The sequence below is a fragment of the Spizellomyces punctatus genome, assembly GCF_000182565.1.
Source record: "Spizellomyces punctatus DAOM BR117 chromosome Unknown supercont1.1, whole genome shotgun sequence".
In the NCBI taxonomy this organism is placed as follows: domain Eukaryota; kingdom Fungi; phylum Chytridiomycota; class Chytridiomycetes; order Spizellomycetales; family Spizellomycetaceae; genus Spizellomyces; species Spizellomyces punctatus.
In genome coordinates, this window is record NW_015971537.1 from 1265899 (window position 1) to 1285947 (window position 20049).

The window sequence follows — 20049 nt, forward strand, 5'->3', positions numbered from 1 at the left end:
AAATGTTAGATTTGGGCGTTCAAGTAATAATAAATGTCCCATTTTGCATCCGATCGTTTGGAATTGTCTCCCTCCTTTAATCTCCTTTGGCCCTTTTGATCCAACTGTTGGACTTGTAGTAGCGTTGTATGTCCTTTGGATTTCCCTTTGTTTATACGCATTTTATGACTACAGATGTTATCCTCCCGTTCTCCTTCCTCCCTCCTTCCCTTCCTTCTCGTCCTCCTAGGAGTAAGCGCATGGACAAGTTGCATAGGAACAGCAGCTTCACCCCATGCGATTCCCATCAAAAAGTGTCCCCAAATGTTGTTTTGCGCCGCGGATTCGGCACTCAATATAAGTCACGTGACACAATTCGTTCAATTCAACTCCTCAGCAGACCCCCTCCTCCTCCTCCTCCTCAACCTTATGAAAAAACCACCTCCGTCCATTGTTCGTTGTTGATTTTCATTTTGGGTTTTCATTTGTCTTGCTGGTGGATGTTTTGGTGAGTATTTCCTCACATACGAACACCTATACGCCAATTGCGTAGTTTTTCTTCCCACCCATTTTGTGGTAGGTTCGTGCTGTCAGTTTGGGTGTCTACAGTCTGGTTCACCATTTATTTTTTTTTCTCCGAATTTTAGCAATGCGCAATAGCTCTGCCTGCCTCTTGGGCAATGTAGAGTCCGTACTCGCTTGCATCAATGCAGGAGAATGGGACAGTGCATCCACTCTCGTCGAGAGTCTTACAGACCTTTCCTCTCCCAATGCCTCACTTTCGAGTCTGACGGACCCACCTCTGGCGAAGGCGCACTCTAATATTCCGGCCAAACCCGTGCGGTCAAAGTCGATCACGGCCAAAATTGGAACGTTCATTTTTGGGCCTCAAACTGTTGCACAGACGATGCCGGCTGATGTGGACGAGAATGGAATTGATGATCAGGCACAGAGGATGCAGGAGATGTTGAGGATGCTGTTGCAGTCGCATCAAGCTTTGCGGGAAGAGCTAGCAGAGAGTAAGTGTCGTGTGTGCATGGCGCTGATTTTTTTTTTTGTGTTGGTGTTACTCTGGTGGCATGAGATGTGAGGCGCCAATCTCTTGATTTTCTCAACTCACACATGGCAAACACGCAGACACTGCCCAAGCGAAAAAGGATTTGCGCCTCGAGCCGAACCCCATGGACTTGTACCGACATACTGCCAGCCTACCAACTCCGCCTGGTCCATATACCCCGGCTTCCATGGATAATGGCCCAATCGATGGCCCCGCAGCTCCGCTCCTCTCTAACGGAAATAGCGACGAGGTTGTCAACGAATGCATACGCGTGGTGAATGCTATTGGAAATGGTGACTTTTCCCAACGTGTTTCCCTCTCTGGGGCCTCTCCCCTGCACGCCGCGCTTTCCGTTAGCATCAACTCTACCGTCGAACGTTTGGACACAGTCATCACACCCATGAACAAAGTGTTGAATGATATTGGTACTGAAGGCAAATTGGGTGCTCAGGTGGAGGTAGGGGAATCCACAGGCGCCTGGGCCGATCTGGTGACGGGCGTCAACAATGTCACCGGAACCCACAGCGATCGCATCAAGGAGATTGTTGAAGTATGCAAAGCTGTTGCTGCGGGTGACCTGACCAGGGAGATTCGGGTAGATCTCAAGGGTGATGCGCTCATTTTGAAAGACACGATTAACATGATGGTCACCACACTGAGCTCGTTTGCTACTGAGGTAACACATTCTAACCTTTCGTTATGTGTGCTTGAACAAGTGATATTAAAGCATTTGGTATTATGTAGGTCACAAAGGTGGCGCATCTGGTCGGAACGGAAGGGCAGTTGGGCGTCCAGGCTCAGGTTCACGGTGTCAGTGGAACCTGGGCTGTTCTTACTGACAATGTAAACAGAATGGCTGCCAATCTAACGGGTGAGTATTTCCTCCATTGTTAAGCGTCGCATGCTCATCTAACGCCTGTACCCTGTTTTAGATCAAGTGCGAGACATTGCTAATGTGACCAAAGCGATTGCACGAGGTGATTTGAGCAAAAAGGTCCGCGTGGATGGTCGCGGTGAAATTTTGGAGCTCAAGGAGACTGTGAACAGTTTGGTGGATCAGTTGATAACATTTGCAGCAGAGGTATGCTCGTCCATCATACATACGTGTTCTTGGTAGTGTGTATTTACGGTGAGGTGTAGGTGACTCGAGTGGCTCGTGAAGTAGGTACCGAAGGGAGGTTGGGAGGGCAGGCTGTCGTCAAGGATGTTGGTGGAACTTGGAAGGAGTTGACTGAATCTGTCAATGCCATGGCTGGCAATCTTACTGCACAAGGTGGGTTGTAATGTTTACGCAATATGTTACGCCTAGCAGATTGCTGATTTGCAATAGTGCGAGATATTGCATCCGTCAGCTCTGCCATTGCGAGAGGCGATCTAAGTCGCACGGTCACTGTGGATGTCCGTGGTGAAATGCTGGAACTGAAGGAAACTGTCAATAGTCTTGTTGATCAACTGCGAACGTTCGCATCTGAGGTATGTTCTAAATTGCGTTGGTGCATTATTTACAGAAGCATTAATTTTAATGGACAGGTCACACGAGTGGCGCGGGAAGTAGGCACAGAGGGCGTGCTCGGGGGTCAAGCTGTCGTCAAAGACGTTGCAGGAACATGGAAGGAACTCACCGAGTCTGTAAACGCGATGGCGGCAAATTTAACAGCGCAAGTCCGGGACATTGCAGATGTGACAAAGGCCATTGCCAAGGGTGATTTGAGTCGCAAAGTACGGGTAGACGGACGCGGAGAAATCTTGGAACTCAAAGAGACTGTGAATAGCTTGGTTGAGCAATTAACCACGTTTGCGTCTGAGGTGAGTATCTGATATCATGCAAACGGTACATGGCAGTCATGTTCTGACGAGTGATTCACTTTCCTTAGGTTACCCGAGTGGCTCGTGAAGTGGGCACGGATGGTAAGCTGGGCGGACAAGCAGTTGTGGAAAACGTTGCTGGGAACTTGGAAGGAGCTGACAGAGTCGGTGAATGCTATGGCAAGGTAACATTTGATGGCGAGGATGTTCGTTCAAGGAGGCTCCGATGCTCACACACCTTATCTTATTCAGTAACCTTACTGCGCAACTTCGGGATATTGCCTCTGTCAGTTCGGCCATTGCTAAAGAGATCTCAGCCGCACGGTTACCGTCAATGTAGAGGGAGATGCTGGAGCTGAAAGAGACGGTGAACTCTCTGGTCGACCAACTGCGGACCTTTGCGAGCGAAGTGACGCGTGTAGCTCGAGAGGTGGGGACTGAGGGCAAACTTGGTGGGCAAGCTGTCGTTAAAGATGTCGCGGGAACCTGGAAGGAGTTGACAGAATCTGTCAATGCTATGGCTGCCAACTGTAAGTGGGGGCCAGTGCAGTTGTATTAAGTTGAAGTGATTCTGACTACTTGTTCCAAACAGTAACTGCGCAAGTGCGAGATATTGCCTCTGTTAGTACCGCCATTGCTGCAGGTGATTTATCGAAGACTGTGACGGTCGACGTCCAGGGAGAGATGCTGCAGCTCAAAGAGACCGTCAACAGTCTGGTAGATCAGCTAAGAACATTTGCCCGAGAAGTCACTCGTGTTGCTAAGGAAGTAGGAACCGAAGGCAAATTGGGCGGGCAGGCAGTTGTCAAAGACGTTGCAGGAACTTGGAAAGATCTAACCGATTCTGTGAACGCCATGGCTGCGAATCTGACCGCCCAAGTGCGAGATATTGCCTCTGTTAGTACGGCCATTGCTGCAGGTGATCTATCGAAAACGGTGACGGTGGACGTCCAGGGAGAGATGCTCCAGCTCAAGGAAACCGTGAACAGTTTGGTGGATCAGCTAAGGACTTTTGCACGGGAGGTAACGCGAGTCGCGAGAGAGGTCGGAACTGAAGGCAAGCTCGGCGGGCAGGCTGTCGTCAAAGACGTTGCTGGCACATGGAAAGACTTGACCGATTCAGTCAACGCCATGGCTGCAAACCTTACTGCCCAAGTGCGGGACATTGCATCCGTCAGTACTGCCATTGCCTCTGGCGACCTCTCGAAGACGGTTACGGTCGATGTCCAGGGAGAGATGTTACAGCTCAAAGAGACCGTCAATAGTTTAGTTGATCAATTGAGAACATTTGCACGAGAAGTCACACGAGTCGCTCGTGAAGTCGGCACGGAAGGTAAACTTGGTGGACAAGCTGTAGTGAAGGATGTTGCCGGGACCTGGAAGGATTTAACGGACTCTGTCAACGCCATGGCTGCCAACCTTACCGCTCAAGTGCGTGACATTGCTTCCGTCAGTACGGCTATTGCCGCCGGTGATTTGTCGAGGACCGTCACTGTAGACGTTCAAGGAGAAATGTTACAACTTAAAGAGACTGTCAATAGTTTAGTAGACCAGTTGAGGACATTTGCGCGAGAAGTCACCCGAGTCGCCCGTGAAGTCGGCACGGAAGGTAAACTTGGTGGACAAGCCGTCGTGAAGGATGTTGCCGGTACATGGAAAGAGTTGACTGAGGCTGTGAATGCTATGGCTGATAATCTTACGGTATGCATCAAGCAACTGCCCATTGCTATGCCACTTACTAATCCTATTTTTTTCTGGACAGACTCAAGTGCGTGACATTGGGCGCGTCAGTAAATGTATTGCAAGAGGAGACCTTAGTAGTAAGATAGAAGTAGACGTTCGAGGTGAAATGCTCGAGCTCAAGGAGACGGTCAATTCTTTGGTGGACCAATTGAGATTATTTGCTAGCGAGGTGAGAGGTCTTGTGGCATTATACGTTGGTGTTCTACTTCATCGTGCAGGGTGCTGATTTGCTTGACGGACATGGTGTAGGTCACACGAGTGGCTCGTGAAGTCGGAACAGAGGGAAAGCTGGGCGGGCAGGCCGTTGTCAAGGATGTTGCTGGTATCTGGGAAGAGCTGACAAAATCTGTGAATGCCATGGCCGCCAACTTGACGGTAAGAAGGGGATCGCTCGTTATTACGATGTAGTACATGTTATTCAACAATGCACCTACCTACGAATCCACAGCGCCAAGTACGTGACATTGCGGGTGTTACCAAGGCCGTCGCGAGGGGAGATCTTGGCAGGAAGATTGTCGTCGAAGGTGGAGGCGAGATCCTGGAATTGAAGGACACCGTCAACCGAATGGTGGATCAGTTGCGTACATTTGCTGCTGAGGTGACGAGAGTAGCCCGCGAGGTCGGAACGGAGGGCAAGTTGGGTGTGCAAGCTCAGGTCGACGATGTAGAGGGCACTTGGAGAACCATTATCGTCAATGTCAACACCATGGCTGCCAATTTGACGTGAGTAGACATCCGGACTTTGGGAAGAGAGTGTGAAGATTTGCATGTACAGTGTTCATGATGATTATTGTGCAGATCGCAAGTCAGAGCCTTTGCAGATATTAGTGCCGCGGCGACGGATGGCGACTTCACGCGTCTCATTGATATCAAAGTCGAAGGTGAAATGGCTAGTTTGAAGAGCAAGGTAGGTTGCAACTAGAGAAAATTCAAGATATGAAGTGGACACTAATTATGGTGATTGTATGCAGATCAACCAAATGGTCTTGACCTTGCGCGACTCTATTCAAAAGAACACGGCCGCAAGGGAGGCTGCTGAACTTGCAAACAGAGCAAAATCAGAGGTGAATTCACTTTGACTTACCATACCATCTAATTTGTTTGCTAATCCTGGCTGCAAACAGTTCCTTGCCAACATGTCTCACGAAATTCGTACGCCAATGAACGGTATCATTGGCATGACGGCCCTGACACTCGAAACAGAGCTTACCCGCCAACAAAAAGACAATCTTATCATTGTCTCCTCGCTTGCCAACTCTCTCCTCTCCATCATTGACGACATTCTCGATATCAGCAAGATTGAAGCTGGTCGCATGGTTATGGAGGAGATTCCAATGAGTTTGAGGAGTGTGGTGTTCTCGGTCTTGAAAACGTTGGCGGTCCGGGCGCATCAAAAGAGTTTGACATTGGTGTTTGATGTCGATAATGGAATTCCGGATCAATTAGTAGGAGACCCTTTGAGGTTGAAGCAAGTTATCACCAATCTTGTTGGTGAGTATTCTAAGACTTTGCCTTGCCGATTTGCTCGAATCATCTAAATGACCCTCCCTGTTTCGTAGGAAATGCTATTAAATTTACCGCCGAGGGTATTGATCTTTCCACTACCCCGAGAACGGGTTTGTTTTTCAAATTATCAGTTCGGACATTTTTCGTCCTGAACGACGGGAACACATAACGTTGCCTGATGATATTTGTTTTCTTTTCTTTATTTTCGTCTACGTATAGGTGAAGTTGTTCTACATGCTTCGTTTAAAGGAATCGCCGGCGACGTTGTGGAGCTTTTGTTCTGTTGCTCGGATACGGGCATTGGAATTGAAGAGAATAAGATGGATTTGATTTTTGATACATTCTGCCAGGGTGAGACTTGTTTGGTTCTGTGATATATTTGGGATTTGTGTTGATTGATCTTTGGATGTAGCGGATGGATCTACGACAAGAAAGTTTGGAGGCACCGGTATGTCTGTGTGGAGTGTGGATATTTTTCGGATTCGATAATAATGTAGTGGTATCGTTTTTTTTATTGTAGGTCTTGGGCTTACGATTTCACGTCGCCTGGTTGCGCTCATGGGAGGCGATCTTTGGGTCAAGTCCATCTTTGGCCAAGGGTCTCAGTTTTACTTTAACGTCCGATTCAAGCTATCCCAGAAAATTGCGGAAGATGTTGAACAGAAAATGTCAGCCTTCCGCAACTCGAGCATCTTGCTCTTGGAAGAGGAAGACTATAACTACGAGTTGGAGGAGGCCTTTGTCCAGAATGATGAGTCTGCGGTCAAGCCTCCCAAGCCGTACATTTCCCCTGGCTCCCCTGACCCAGCGGATTCGATGGAGACCCTCGAAGTCTCCCTCAAGCACCTTGGCCTTGTCACAACCCTCGTCCGCTCTCTCCCTGAAGCCTCTGATTTCGCCGAACGCACAACATACTCCACCATCATCCTATCCTCCCTCGCCACCCTCGAACGTGTCCGAGACGACACTCGTCTCAGATACATTCCTGTCGTCCTCTTTGCATCCGCAGCTCGTATGCGCCTTGACATGAAGTGGTGCATTGACACGGGTATTTCCTCATACGCTTCCAGTCCCGCAACACGGGAAGACATAATCAACGCCCTCGTTCCTGCGCTGGAGAGTTCGATCCAGAGTGGGACGCATGGCACTGGAGAAGCGGGCGCCGCAAGTGGAAGCGCCGGCACAGGTTACGAGATTTTACTGGCTGAGGATAACCTTGTGAACCAAAAATTGGCTCTAAAGATTTTGGAAAGATTTGGACATAAGGTGGTCGTGGTCGAGAATGGAAAACTGGCGGTTGAGGCGTTCCAACGGAATGCATTTGATTTGATTTTGATGGATGTTCAGGTAATTTTACTATTTAGCTCATTTTCACTTTGACCTGGTTGACTAAAATGCCTCTTGCCTATCCCCTAGATGCCAATCATGGGAGGCTTTGAAGCAACCCAGCGCATCCGCGAAATTGAAAAGAAAATGGGCCATGACACCCCTCTGAAAAGGATACCCATCGTTGGTATGTATTTTGTCCCCGCTGTCCTTCCTGGTTGATAATAAGTGCTGTGTCATGGGAGCTAAACTCATCTTTTACTTTCTATAGCCGTTACCGCCCACGCCATGATTGGCGACCGGGAAAAATGTCTCAATGCAGGCATGGACGAATACATTACCAAACCACTGCGCATGAACGAACTCAACGCCATCATCAACAAGTTCCCCAAGCGTGTCCACCAAGCCCACGTCACGGGCGGTCGGGCAGCTGTCGCCACAGGCGGCGCCGCGAGTGCCGGACTCGGTTTAGGCGCCGATATGCGGTTGGCAACAGATAGAGCCGTCGGAAGCGTCAAAGGCCTCGGTGTCGGTGCTGAAGCCGTCTTGTCGCATATGCAGCAACAACAGCAACAACAGCAACAGCGTCAGCAGCAGCAGCAACAGCAACAAATAGAAGATCGCGACCGTGAGTGGGAAATGGCTAGAGAAAGACAAATCGAAAGAGAGCGGGAACTCCAGTGAATCGGGCCCTTTAGCAGAGACAAGGTACACACGGTAACTTGAGAAGATAGATTTCTCTTTTTTTGATTATTCTATTAGACTGTGTACAAGACAGTCTGCTTTCATACAAAACATTTTTACGAGTGTTTGGGGTTTGGTGCGGGATACACTGGATCTTTTAATATGGGCTCAAACGTATGGGGATCGAAAGAGGTGCAAAACTAGATGACAAAAAGGAATTGGGCTTGAGACGATACTTTTTTGTACATAGCTTGTTTGATTGTTTCTTTTTTTTTGTTGGCTTTTCTTGTCTTTTTTTTTGTTTTTCAGTTATTCCTGTCCTGTATTCGTATGTGTTCGTATAATGCAAAATTTTGACCTTGATTCCTTGGGTTTTGGTTAAAACGAAAGGCTTTGCGTTTTCCTTCCTAATGGCAGTACTTTGCGCTTGGGGAGTATCTTGTGGCATACCCTTGCGTGAGGTACTGATAAAGTCATTCGCAAAAAATCTGAATAGCATGCAAGACACAATCAACCGTCAACTTGATGACAGATATAGGACACGAATTTGAATTGGAACAATTCATTCTCATCCACAGTCAAAGAATCGACCAATAAGAAAAAAATCGGAGACTAGCAAAGTAAAAGAGAAACATGTTATGTTTTTAAAACATCTACCCACTACGCAAACCTCCATGCATCCCCCCCTCATTTTTTTTTGTCTCAATCGCAATCAGTCCAATCCATCCATTCATCCGACCAACCACCCCACCAAACTCAAAAAAGTAACAAAGAATCCAAATGACGCCAAATAGACCTCTTATTTTCATAAACCATTTTTGTAAAGGTGCGCTTCGTTTTCCCCCGAAAACATGGTTGGTTTTTTCCTTACTGCCTCCATCCCATTGTGCCCATAGGAGGCGGAGGGACCCCAGCGTATGCACCCGGTCCCCCCATTTGTTGATTTACCGGTGGGGGTGGCATACCGACCATGCCGTGCTGTAGAGGTGGACCTTGCTGTGGCGGTGGTTGCATGGCTTGCATTGGTGGCATGGACTGCATGGGCTGGGCTTGTTGGGCGTGCTGACCTCCCGCGGCAGCATTGCCACCGGCTACGCGCTCTGCAGCGTCAATGAGCCTCTTAACGACTAGCATCCATTGCCCGGTTGCGTCAAAACGGGTGGTTAGGAGATCGATTTGGATTCGGTGCGCGGTGGCAAAATCTTGGACGTCCATTGCTAAAATATGTACGACAGGTTTGGCTCAATGATCTTTGGTGCGCGGCACATGAAAAGACTAGACGTACCTTTCACCAGCTCCATCATCTTGTCCACAACGTCCGCTGGAATCTCCTCCGCATTCAATTGATCGAACATGATATTCAGATTTCGTTCCGCATTGTCATAGATTCTTCTTTGCTGAGGCTACAAGGACCGAAAGTTTGAGTCCATATCTCTTCAAAACGATATCACTGCCCGCGCCAAATGACTTACAGCACTAGAGACACTACGGAATAGATCCAAATACTTTGTTAATCCGTCGTATAGGGGCTTATGAGCCACTGGAATGTGGGAACGGTCGCCAGGAGCTGTTCTCTGAAATTTTAGAGCCATTCCTTAATGCATACATATCAGAAACAGAACTTACGATATTTAGATGCCACTGGTGCAGCCGATGGTGGCCTCTGAGGTGTAGGTGTCCGCGCTGGACCAGGTGACGGCAGTCCACTCTGGGCAACGGGTGCCTGAGCATGTGTAGACGGCGCTCCAGCATAAACTGGCGGTGTCGCCGTTCGCAAGCCTACGCTGGGGATCGTGGGTTTCCCACCTATAGGAGGAGTAGGAGGTGGGGGAGTGGGTGTCGGAATAGGTCCAGCGCCACCATAGCCAGGTTGTTGTTGTGGTTGTGGTTGGCCGTAACTATTGTAATCGGCCTGATAGCCTGTTGGGGGCGGAGACAAGATTCTTCCTGGAGCAGTTTGTGCCGTGTATTCATGCTGCCCATTTTGTGGCAGCGCCGGAGTTCTCCGCCCCAGTCCAGGAGATGCTGACGGTTGTTGTGCATATCCCGTTGTCGGTGGTGGGGGCAATGGAGCAGTTGCTGTTGGCTGCTGTGCGCCCGGGAACGGATTACTTACAGGGGCGGTATTACTGGCCAGGCGAGACTTTGACAGCACCATTGGCGGATCATTAAAGCCGGTCTTCGGAGCTGCAATTGAAGAACTTCTGTTAGACAAATGACCTCACAAGGCGTCAACTATTTACCTACTAGTATGTTGCATGGAAACAGGCTGTGGCGCTTGCTGATCAAACGCGTTGCTCGCGGGCGGCGGTGGGTACGCGGAAGCCGGAGGAGGATTACTTACGTGACCATAACTAGAAGGTTGATACTGGGTGTTATAGGTCGCCGGGGTTGGCTGCGAGTAACCATATGCCGGCTGTTGGGGCTGAGCATAATACTGGCCACCCGTCTGCTGTCCATATACAGGGGTATAGGACGGTTGATTCCAGGCACTATTAGTAATGTGCGTCGGTCCGTTCGCTGGCTGCGATACGTAAGGTTGCTGCGGGCCTTGGTAATGAACTGGAGCAGGTGCGAGGATATCTTTCACCTCAAAGCCAGGTCCGGGAGGTCGTGTCACCTGTCGTTTCAAGCCGCCACTCCGATACACTCTATCTTTAAGCACCGCAATAGCATCTTCTGTGCCCGGAGGTGGGCCATGACGCTCTTCTCTTGGCGTCCATCGGAATCCTTCAGGTACGAGTTCAAGCAATGTCCATGCCATATCCAATTTCCCTTGTCCAGCGACAGAATCAGCATACTCCGCATAGTGGTCGTACAGGTTTTCCAATTGAAAGAATCCAGACGGGTTACTAAGTTCTGGATCGACGAAACCAATAGCCTTTCGGAATACGGTAACTTTTTCAATGAGGCTCTGGAGAGCAACAATATGAGACGCGTAAGCAGTAACTTGCTTCTTGTTCTGCGACCCAGCACCCTCCAGCAGCCTATGCTCTTCCTCAATTTCTCTCCGGCTCCAAATGTTAACAACCTTTTTCAAATCGCCGGCTGCGAGGTAACATAATACTGCTGCAAACTTTTTGTTATCCCTAGTTGCTCCGCGGTAGTCGGCTCCGTCAGGACTGGTAGGGCTAGTTGCTTCAAGTCGCCTGCCAAGTGCTGAGAAAAGACTAGACGAGTCCTCCGCCTTGCCGTATGTACAGATAAGCGCCAGAATATCCTTCCATCCTCCCTCTGCACCGTCCAGGTTCCCGTTCTCCACAATATCCTCAAGATCGCCGGTTACAACGCTTTTGAGTACCCGCACGTAGCTCTTCTCCTTGGCTTGCCGTTTAAAGTACTCCTGTTGAGTTCTCAGGAGAAGATCCGGACCCCCCGACACAGCCAGCATAAGGGCATCGGACAAGCGATTCGCACCGAGGGCAATATCTACCGCAGTTTCAAAGTCACCTAAAACGATCGCTTTCGTAATTAGAGTATCTATATCTCCCTGTTCGCCGGTCTTTTTTGATGGGTAGAGAGAGAATGGATCTGAGCGTCGTTTTTGCATCCTCTTCGCTTCTTCAGGGGCAATGGTATCGGATTGGGGCAGTATTTCTGGGAAGTCCGCCTCCGACGCGCCGAAGAGGTTCGTCAAACCATTGGGGTGCCCACCATCAGCCGCAGCTGCTTGTTTCACCGCACTTGGCGGCTCGCTCACAGATGTTAGCGGCTCCTCCTCTTCATCTTTGGTATAGGCAGACAATCTGAGCTTCTGCAACAACCCTGCCAGCCTGTCTTCGCCAACCTTACTACGATCGAAACCGAGATATTGGAGAACCTGTTCCCGAGCGCCACTTTCCAGCATCACTTTCAGGAACGACCACATCTCACGGTCTGTTTCGTTAACCGCATCCCCTTCATCATCTGCGGCGGCCCTTCGTTCACAGAAAGCTTTGTACGTATCTAGTGCGCCGTCTGCCATGACCGCCTCCAATTCGTCGGCTCTCTTAGCAAAGGTAGGCTCTGTTGGGACAGTGCGAACTGCTATCCACTTGCTTTGCGTGTCAAAGGACACCAATTTTCCACCGAAGCCAAATGTCGCACCAACAGGACGACGCAGCCATTTTGGTGGTTGTCGTAGCGCAAATTGGGTCGCTGGTTGTGACTGTTGCTGTTGATAGCATCCGTCAAAAGGATCGTTACTAGTTGGCTGTGCCGCGGCCGGCTGCTCTTCCCCTTCCTCCGCCCCAGATGACTGCAGGGAGTGCACCGAGACATTACCATCAAAGCTCGAGATAGCGACCAGGTCAGGATTGCGCGGACACCATTGCACATCAAACGACCAGTTGTTGCTGCGTGCCAATTCACCAATCATTTCTCCAGTGGTTGGGTTCCACGCGAGCGTGGAGTTATCTTTTCCACTGGATAACAGCAAATCTGAGTCTTTTGGACACCATGAAACTGATAAAATTCCCTTTTGATGGCCTTGCAGACCCTGTAATTGCGGCATGTAAGGATGGGCAGGGTTATCAATAAAAAATAATCCATCTAACCTTTTGCGGAGCACTCGCATTTCGCAGATCCCAAACAAGTAATACGGGGGCGTTGTCATCCTCCGACGCAGTTACCAGTTGTGTAGCCTATCATTTGGGAAAAAAATATTAGTGATGCATACCACCTACAGTGTAAGGTCCAGAATGACACCTTACCACAGCAGGATTCCATGCAAGCGCCGTGATAGGTTTACGCCCACCTGGATGAGCAAGCGTAATGATTTCCTTTTTGTGACGAAGATCCCACAGCACTGTGTATCCGTTATTGCTAGCAGTCCCGAGGATGTATGCGACTTGTCGATTCCAAGCTAAGGTGCTAATGTCCTCTAATCTCTGAGATTTCGCTCCAGGGGTATACGGCTTTGTCGGATTTGTGAGATCCCAGATATAAATCTGCAAATCGATGGTAAGTGGACCACTCCGATCAACGGCGCCTTTACAAATCCCTAACCTCTCCGTCTGTGGCACCAGATGCCAGCAAGTTGCCCTGGACAGGGCTAAAGTCCAGCCCACGAACAGGTCCACCATGAATAGAGTGTCGCATCAACAGCGATTTTTGTGAATCACCATCCATGATAGCAGCTGGGTTCCAAAGGTCCAGCTCCCCGTTTTCCATTCCACTCGCAAGGACTCCAAGAGGTCGAGTAGTGTCCCCCGGCAGTGCACCCCACGCAAGCCGATTGAATCTATTAAGGTAAAGATTAACTATCTGGAAAGGAGTCCAAAGCCCACCATTACGTACCTGGCGCTACACGTAATACCACCCAGCCGTCTCAAATTTTTGGAGCCGGGCGTTCCTGGTTGAGCGGCCAAGTTTAAGTCAAAGATTTCGAGTTCAGCAGCGGTGCTGAAAGATGCATCTAGAGCCCCAGCAACGGTTCCAGTCGCGAGAAGGGGCCCATGGGTGTCATGCTGTCCTGGCGACCATGCCAATGTTGACGTTCGATCGATGTATCGCAACCTCATCGTGGATTACAGTAACCCAGTGTCCAATGTGCAGAATATGCGACTCTGTATACTTCTAAAAGGGGTTGAGAGAACATGTTTTGTCAGTCATTGTTGCACGTGAAATCCCAACAAACTACGTTCAAAATGCCGGATGACATGCAGCTGCAGCACAGGAATTCCGCAGTCCCTTGAACGTTAAAAGACATATAGGTCTAATACAAACCTCCTTTGCTAGCGTTGGAGTGATTCGTTGTCTTCCGTTACCGCACAAGGATCCTTTGCACACAACACACACGCACACACAGCGGCGCGACCAGATGGATGGGGGAAAAGACCAACGCGACGTGGACGGATTCTCCCTCGCGTGCTTTAAGTAGGCAGGACGTTCGTCTACCCTGAAAGGGAAAGGCGAGATGCAAGTCGTCGTTCTTTGATGCAACAAAGGTTGGTTTCGAAACTGCAACCCAAAAGCTGGTCGTTGCGCTGTTGGGTGACCCGGTTGACACGATGACTGAACTGTTGACAAGCCACAGCTCCTTACCACAAATGGAAATCCACGCCACGATGAACGGCATTTTACAGGTTGAGGCAAGTGATTGGTCGATGCGCTTGGAAGTCTTGACTAGGAAACATGTCTAGAGTTTCCTTCTGGACAAGAATATTTAGAAAGTGTAGGTCGTATTCACAGTCAAGCTATAGAATCGTCGAGGAGATATACGTATTTAGCAGACTCCTGCTATCAGCTTAAACATTGTAAAGTCATGCTCAAGTAGAAGTTTCACACCTCTGTTGAGGAAAAAGTTCATGTCATTACCAAAAAATAACATAGACATTCGGTTCCCTTCGCAAGCTTTCCAATCTAAAAGCCGTAGCACAGTATTGGCCTCCAAAAAAGACGGTTCTTTCCATATGCAGCTCTCAAGAAGGCAACATTGCAAAAATTTCTGAACTTGGATGCTTCCAATATAGAGAAGTTAAGATGTCACCCAATCATTTGCTACTATACGGCTAGTGAGCTTATATCTTTGTTTAGCCACAGTATTTGAATCTGATCTTATGATAGAAACAACGCTTGAAGCAACTTGATCAGCATCGGAATCATAACGTGCTTGTCCCACCTTCATCCTTGCGTTACCTTCAGTGCATTTGCCTACATCTAGCAAGTGTGCAAGGCATCAGTGCAGCTAGTTCTTTATTATATATGACGCTATTCAAATCCCCAAGTATCTCTCCGCTTGCATGTATGCAGACCTACCAGGCCAGCACCGCCGTGTCACCTACCAGGACCGATATGTCCGCACACGTTTTCAGCAGATCATTTCACGTTTGTGAGCCCCATACCATGTAGATTGGACGAGACTTTTTTTGGTTTGACCAGCAGTACTCCCAGGAACCATCATTGTCACCACTTGCAGTACTCCGAACCTGCGTCATTGCTACCATAGGCCTCACTCACGGGCCACCTGGACTGGCAGAATCTCTCTCAACGCTGTACGCTATATACTATCTGGACCATCCGTGCAGCACTTTCTGCAAATGGGTGTCCAACCGACAAACTGGATTTTGTAACTATGACTTAGATCTACATTTCGCATCATCCAGTAACAAGCATCATCATTGAAATTTATAATCACGTGGATAAACAACATGTTTTACCTGTCAAAATAAGGTGACCTTCTGGCCGTCGTGTCTATAATGTGCATATATTGTGTAAATCGTATTGGAATGCCACGCCCCATGCGGGCTATACCGGTAGCAATAGATACTTGTTAAATGGGAAACATCCGATTTTTGACAGGTGAATGAGATGGCAGTCGGAAAATGATTCAAGACAGCCAAGAGGTTATGACAGGTCAAGTCGTTTGTGTTGATGCAACAAAGCAAAGCCCGATGGCAAGAAGGAAACTCAATTATCTTAAAAGTCGAGAGTTCAAAATGTTCTTCCCCACAAGCCCTTTTTTTCGGAATTATTATTTCTTTGCCAAACTACCATCATAATTGGGATGTTGTCTAGATATGCTCCCCGGCCGATTAGGATGGGATTAGGCCTATTTCCTAGTTCCTCCACCTGTGCATCCAGTCAACGCCGTCTATTTCTTCGGGAGCATGCAGCCATCCAAGCTTCGAGCTCTCTATTATTGGCTCGACAGATTCTCCCCCCTCGAAGTTTTTCGGTTGCGGTTCCTCTTCTGAGAAGCAATGGCAGCCGTAAACAATCCGAGCTACCTGAATTACCACCGGGGTAAGCCCATCATAGTTTGCTTATATCACATTGAAATGCTTAAAACTTTTGGTCTTTCTTTCATAGATTCACTTGGCCTGTACCACCTGGAAGCGAAGATCTCCCTCCACCTTCCAATCAATCCTATTGGAAGAAAGTACTCAAGCCGAATTTTGAACATATTTACAAAGATAATTATCTGGACGTAAGCGTGAACTTTCCGGGTACCCAAACCTGGCCGGTGAGTTGCACTTGCTCCGAGAATTCAATTATACGTTCATCAAACGGTTCGTGGCTAAATGTGGGATCATGCAGTCGATGAAATACTACAATCACATGAACTCTTACATCAAGAATTTGGAAATGCCGATCACAAATCAAAATGCAATTACGGGATATTGGAAACGATTTTTAAAATTGTACAAGGAGATAGACCGGATACAGTAAGTGGGGTTTAATTGCTGCCGGCCAAATGATGTTTGGCGCTGACGATATTATTTTAGCCTCACATTGCGTCGACCAAATAATGAACGCTGCTATCCAGACATGATGTGGCAGGATAGTCCCTTAGATTTGACAGTTGGCGAGGTAAGGGATTAACAAACCTTAAATATTTTTCAGGCGCTTACTGATATGAACAATCCCCAGTTCAAACCAAAGGGTCACCAACCTATCGAAGGCCAAACGCAATGCTTTTTATATGCACAGTATGGTGTATGGGACAAAATCGCCCGCAACTTGTGGGCTTCCTATTGCTGGGACCTCGCAGGGAACAGGACCTTGACCGCCACACAAATCGACAAGATCTCAAAACAAGCGATGGAGCAAGTCTTTGCAGACTTGAAAGGCAGAGTAGTCGTTATGGTAATTCATGTTCATGAAGAGGTGGAGATTTTGGTCGCCCCACAATGTCAGCTTCTTTTGGATTACCTGACCGGTCAGAATATGACCAAACCCAGAAACATTGTTCCGAAACCGAGCAGAAAATACCATTGGCTTAACGATGCAGATGAAATATATCGTGCTTTGACGGACGCGGTGGAGCAGGGATCGAACGTGGTGAAGAGCGAGGAGGCCGCCATTCAGAGTCGTATTCTGGCATTTAAAGAGGGGCAGCGTTCTACGGTATTGGAAGGCGAAAAGACAAAGGCACAGAAGGCATCCCAGCCGAAAAAGACCGCCAAGTACGAGAACAGTGTGGCTAAGACAAAGGCACTGACACCGCCCCGGCCGAAGAATGCCACCAAATACAAAAACGCTGTAGCTCCAAAAATGTTGTGCGAACCCACTGCTGCTGTCATTCGTGTGCCGGAAAAAAAGAAGAGATGGGCCCAGATCGCCACCGAGACGTGGTTCTTGACAGCATCTCTAGCGTGCACGACACAAGCGACCTTGAAACTCTCGGAACTTTTGGGGAACTAAAGCTACCAAGCTCGTAGCGTTAGATGTATTACTTATGTGATTTAAACTGCGGCATTTAATGGAGGAGGGCTCTGGTAGATTAAAGCAATGTCGAGGAAGCCAGTTATTCGACAGCATATATTATTTTCTTATTTACTATGACACTATGTAACTATATATTATTCAATGACTGTTGATACTGGCTAGATCTCTCGTTGGCTATCTTTGCATGTATCTTCCTTCTTTTGCCTCGCACATGTCAAAAGATTAAGGAATAGAGCACACAAGTGGTAATAGACACGTTCTGAAAATATCATTAAAAGGTCCAAGAATTAATACAGGTGAATTTACAATGCATATCTAGAATAAGTACTATTCTGCCATCGCAGGTACACTCTTTGCTCGGTTGAACGCCCCTCTATACTGTTTCACAAGCAACGTGAGTACGACAATAAGCCCTGAAAATGGGATAAGGACGATGAACGTTGTGCGAAGTGACTCTGTAAACGCGCGGGTCATATTTGATCGAAGGGGTTCGGCGAAGCTGTGAATTTCGGTTGCGTGTTTTGTGGCTTCTTCAAACGGCGTTCCGGGTGAATATTGTTGTAGCTTGTCCGTTAGGACGTTGTTGAAGACAGTTCCAACGATTGCCATGCCCATCACCCTGGTGGAATATGTTCTTTGATGAGATTCTGCGACTCCACTACAACATATGTAAAACCAAGTACATACCCTCCCAATGTTTGAGCAAAATTAACAAGAGCTGTCGCGACTGCAATTTTCTGTACTTGAACACTTGCTTGGATTGAAATGATCCGAGTTTGGATCATTGCTCCGATGCCAATGCCAGAAAGAAGCAAAAAGCCAATTTGCTTCCCACGATTTGACGTAGAGTCCAGAGTCGAAATCAAACCAACACCGATGGTGAGGAGTATCCCACCGATATAGAAAAAGGGGACGTATACGCCAAGCCTAGACATGAGCTGACCCGCGACGATTGAGGTTACCGATACGCCGAGAATGAGAGGGATGCATTGGAGACCCGCTTTGGTAGCCGAATCACCGTTGACGACTTGGAAGTAGATACTATAACAGGAGAAAACAGATGTTGGCGAAAGGATTAAAGTATCAACACAAAAAGCACCCTAGAACATACCTGATGTAATACACCAATGAAAAGAAATTTGCACCAAGGAAGAATGCGATGGCGATAATGGCAGGTACACTACGGTTCTCAAAGACCGAGGCTGGAATTACAGGCTCCTGTGCCACTCTCAATTCCACATAGACAAATACAGCGAGAATAATTGCTCCAACGATAAAGAGCGCAATCGTTTGCGGAGCAGACCAGTCCCACTCTGAACCTCCGAGTTGAAGTGGAATCAGGATCAGGATAAGACCGGTGATGAGAAGGGCTGTGCCTATGTAATCAATACGGTGAAGCTTATCGCGAATAGAGCCTTTTGGCGAAGGAATGCGGAGGGTAAATTGGACAACGGTAACAGTGAGAGCACCGATGGGAAGGCTGTTTGAAGAAAGGTTAAAATCAAATCGATGATTTGACTGCTTCCAGTTTCACACTTACTTTATGTAAAAGCACCACCTCCACGATACGTGGTCAGTGAATGCACCACCCAGCAAAGGACCAACAACGGAGGCAATTCCGAAAACGGCGCCCATCAACCCTTGGTACTTGCCACGATCCTCAAAGCTGACCAGGTCTGCAATAATGATCAAAATCTGTGTACGGATGTCATTAGAAACCCTAACGATGGCGATCCGATCGAATAGTTTACAAGGTACGTACCAAAGCAAAAAGTCCACCGCCTCCAACTCCTGCGATGGCCCGACCAATGATCAGCATGACCATATTTTGAGCAGCACCGCAGATCACTGATCCAAATTCGAATACAAGGAGAGCAAATATAAACATTGGCTTTCGTCCAAAGATGTCTGCTAGTTTGCCATAAGTGGGTGCGACTGCCGTCTACACAAAAGACGCCGTAATCAAATTAGTTTAAAGGGAAAATAGTAATTGCCCACAAATGTCCAAGGCTCACCGCTGTCAATAAGTAGGCGGTTCCAATCCAAGCAATTTCTGAAAATGCTGAAAAGTCTTGAGCAATGCGCGCAGTTGCTGTCGCAACAATTGTTTGATCCAAAGCAGCAAGGAAAAGGGCCATGGCCAGCCTGGAAAAAATATACAATGTCAGCACCCACTTTTTGCAGATACACACTAGCTGCGAGCGAATATTGGAAACTTACGCAACAAATACGAGCACAAATTGAAGTCTTGGCAACGGGACAGCGACATGTCCTTTTGGTGGATGGCCGGTAGTAACTGGGGCTTCAACATCTTGATCGTGTTCTTTTATTTCATAGGTTTTCTCGTCTTCTATTTTTGCGACTGTCTTGTCGACATTGTCGGGGACTTTGGCGTCAGCACCCGTTATAGATTCTGGGGGAATTACAAGCGTTTCTTCGGACACAGATGGGGCAACCGGGTCCGTCGATTGTTCGTTGGATGGAGCCATTTTAATCAGACCTTTTAAAAACAAATGATGGGATGGGTATGAGATTTATCTGTAGGCAAGAAGAGAGGTGCCCAAATGGCCTCTTATTTATACTCACTCGCTGGCAAGATGTAGCTAGCGCTATTTCACAAACGGAGCAAGCAAACGGAGGAACAAATCCAATGGGAAAGGAGGTGAGTCTTGTCCAAAATGCCTTCAACGCCCGTTCTTCTTTGCAGGCAATTTGCCTTTGATTTCAAAGTCTTTAAACAGGTGGGGAAGCGATCAATTCCCAAATATTCAAATCATTCCATAATTCCATTTTATTTC

The 20049-nt window shown here is 48.0% G+C and overlaps 4 protein-coding genes across 4 annotated transcripts; 2 read left to right on the forward strand and 2 right to left on the reverse strand.

Moving 5' to 3' along the window:
• Positions 1-628: 628 nt before the first annotated feature.
• SPPG_00468 (uncharacterized protein) lies at positions 629-8101 on the forward strand (the record flags this gene model as incomplete). The annotated part of the gene is made up of 23 exons (XM_016748793.1): positions 629-998; positions 1117-1712; positions 1781-1907; positions 1969-2117; positions 2177-2309; positions 2367-2509; positions 2567-2842; positions 2911-3027; positions 3183-3372; positions 3435-4543; positions 4605-4754; positions 4835-4960; positions 5034-5308; positions 5384-5492; positions 5557-5649; positions 5710-6076; positions 6145-6201; positions 6311-6442; positions 6504-6539; positions 6612-6832; positions 6935-7438; positions 7508-7604; positions 7689-8101. 23 exons carry the CDS (start codon positions 629-631, stop codon positions 8099-8101), a joined length of 5790 nt encoding a protein of 1929 aa, XP_016612804.1.
• A 569-nt stretch (positions 8102-8670) lies between these two features.
• Positions 8671-14073, reverse strand: SPPG_00469 (uncharacterized protein). Its single transcript, XM_016748794.1, has 10 exons — positions 13808-14073; positions 13379-13657; positions 13088-13322; positions 12793-13029; positions 12637-12723; positions 10349-12578; positions 9728-10288; positions 9574-9668; positions 9387-9504; positions 8671-9318 (listed from the first exon to the last, which is right to left on the reverse strand). The coding sequence occupies exons 2-10, from the start codon at positions 13600-13602 to the stop codon at positions 8969-8971; spliced, it is 4137 nt and encodes a 1378-aa protein (XP_016612805.1). The 5' UTR covers positions 13603-13657; positions 13808-14073; the 3' UTR covers positions 8671-8968.
• Positions 14074-15620: 1547 nt separating this feature from the next.
• Positions 15621-17227, forward strand: SPPG_00470 (uncharacterized protein; the record flags this gene model as incomplete). The annotated part of the gene is made up of 5 exons (XM_016748795.1): positions 15621-15826; positions 15893-16046; positions 16121-16248; positions 16309-16393; positions 16454-17227. 5 exons carry the CDS (start codon positions 15621-15623, stop codon positions 17225-17227), a joined length of 1347 nt encoding a protein of 448 aa, XP_016612806.1.
• Positions 17228-17494: 267 nt separating this feature from the next.
• Positions 17495-20014, reverse strand: SPPG_00471 (drug:H+ antiporter-2 (14 Spanner) (DHA2) family drug resistance MFS transporter). The gene is made up of 8 exons (XM_016748796.1): positions 19838-20014; positions 19472-19751; positions 19267-19396; positions 19014-19193; positions 18792-18946; positions 18363-18731; positions 17939-18292; positions 17495-17870 (listed from the first exon to the last, which is right to left on the reverse strand). The coding sequence occupies exons 2-8, from the start codon at positions 19738-19740 to the stop codon at positions 17579-17581; spliced, it is 1749 nt and encodes a 582-aa protein (XP_016612807.1). The 5' UTR covers positions 19741-19751; positions 19838-20014; the 3' UTR covers positions 17495-17578.
• Positions 20015-20049: the final 35 nt, after the last annotated feature.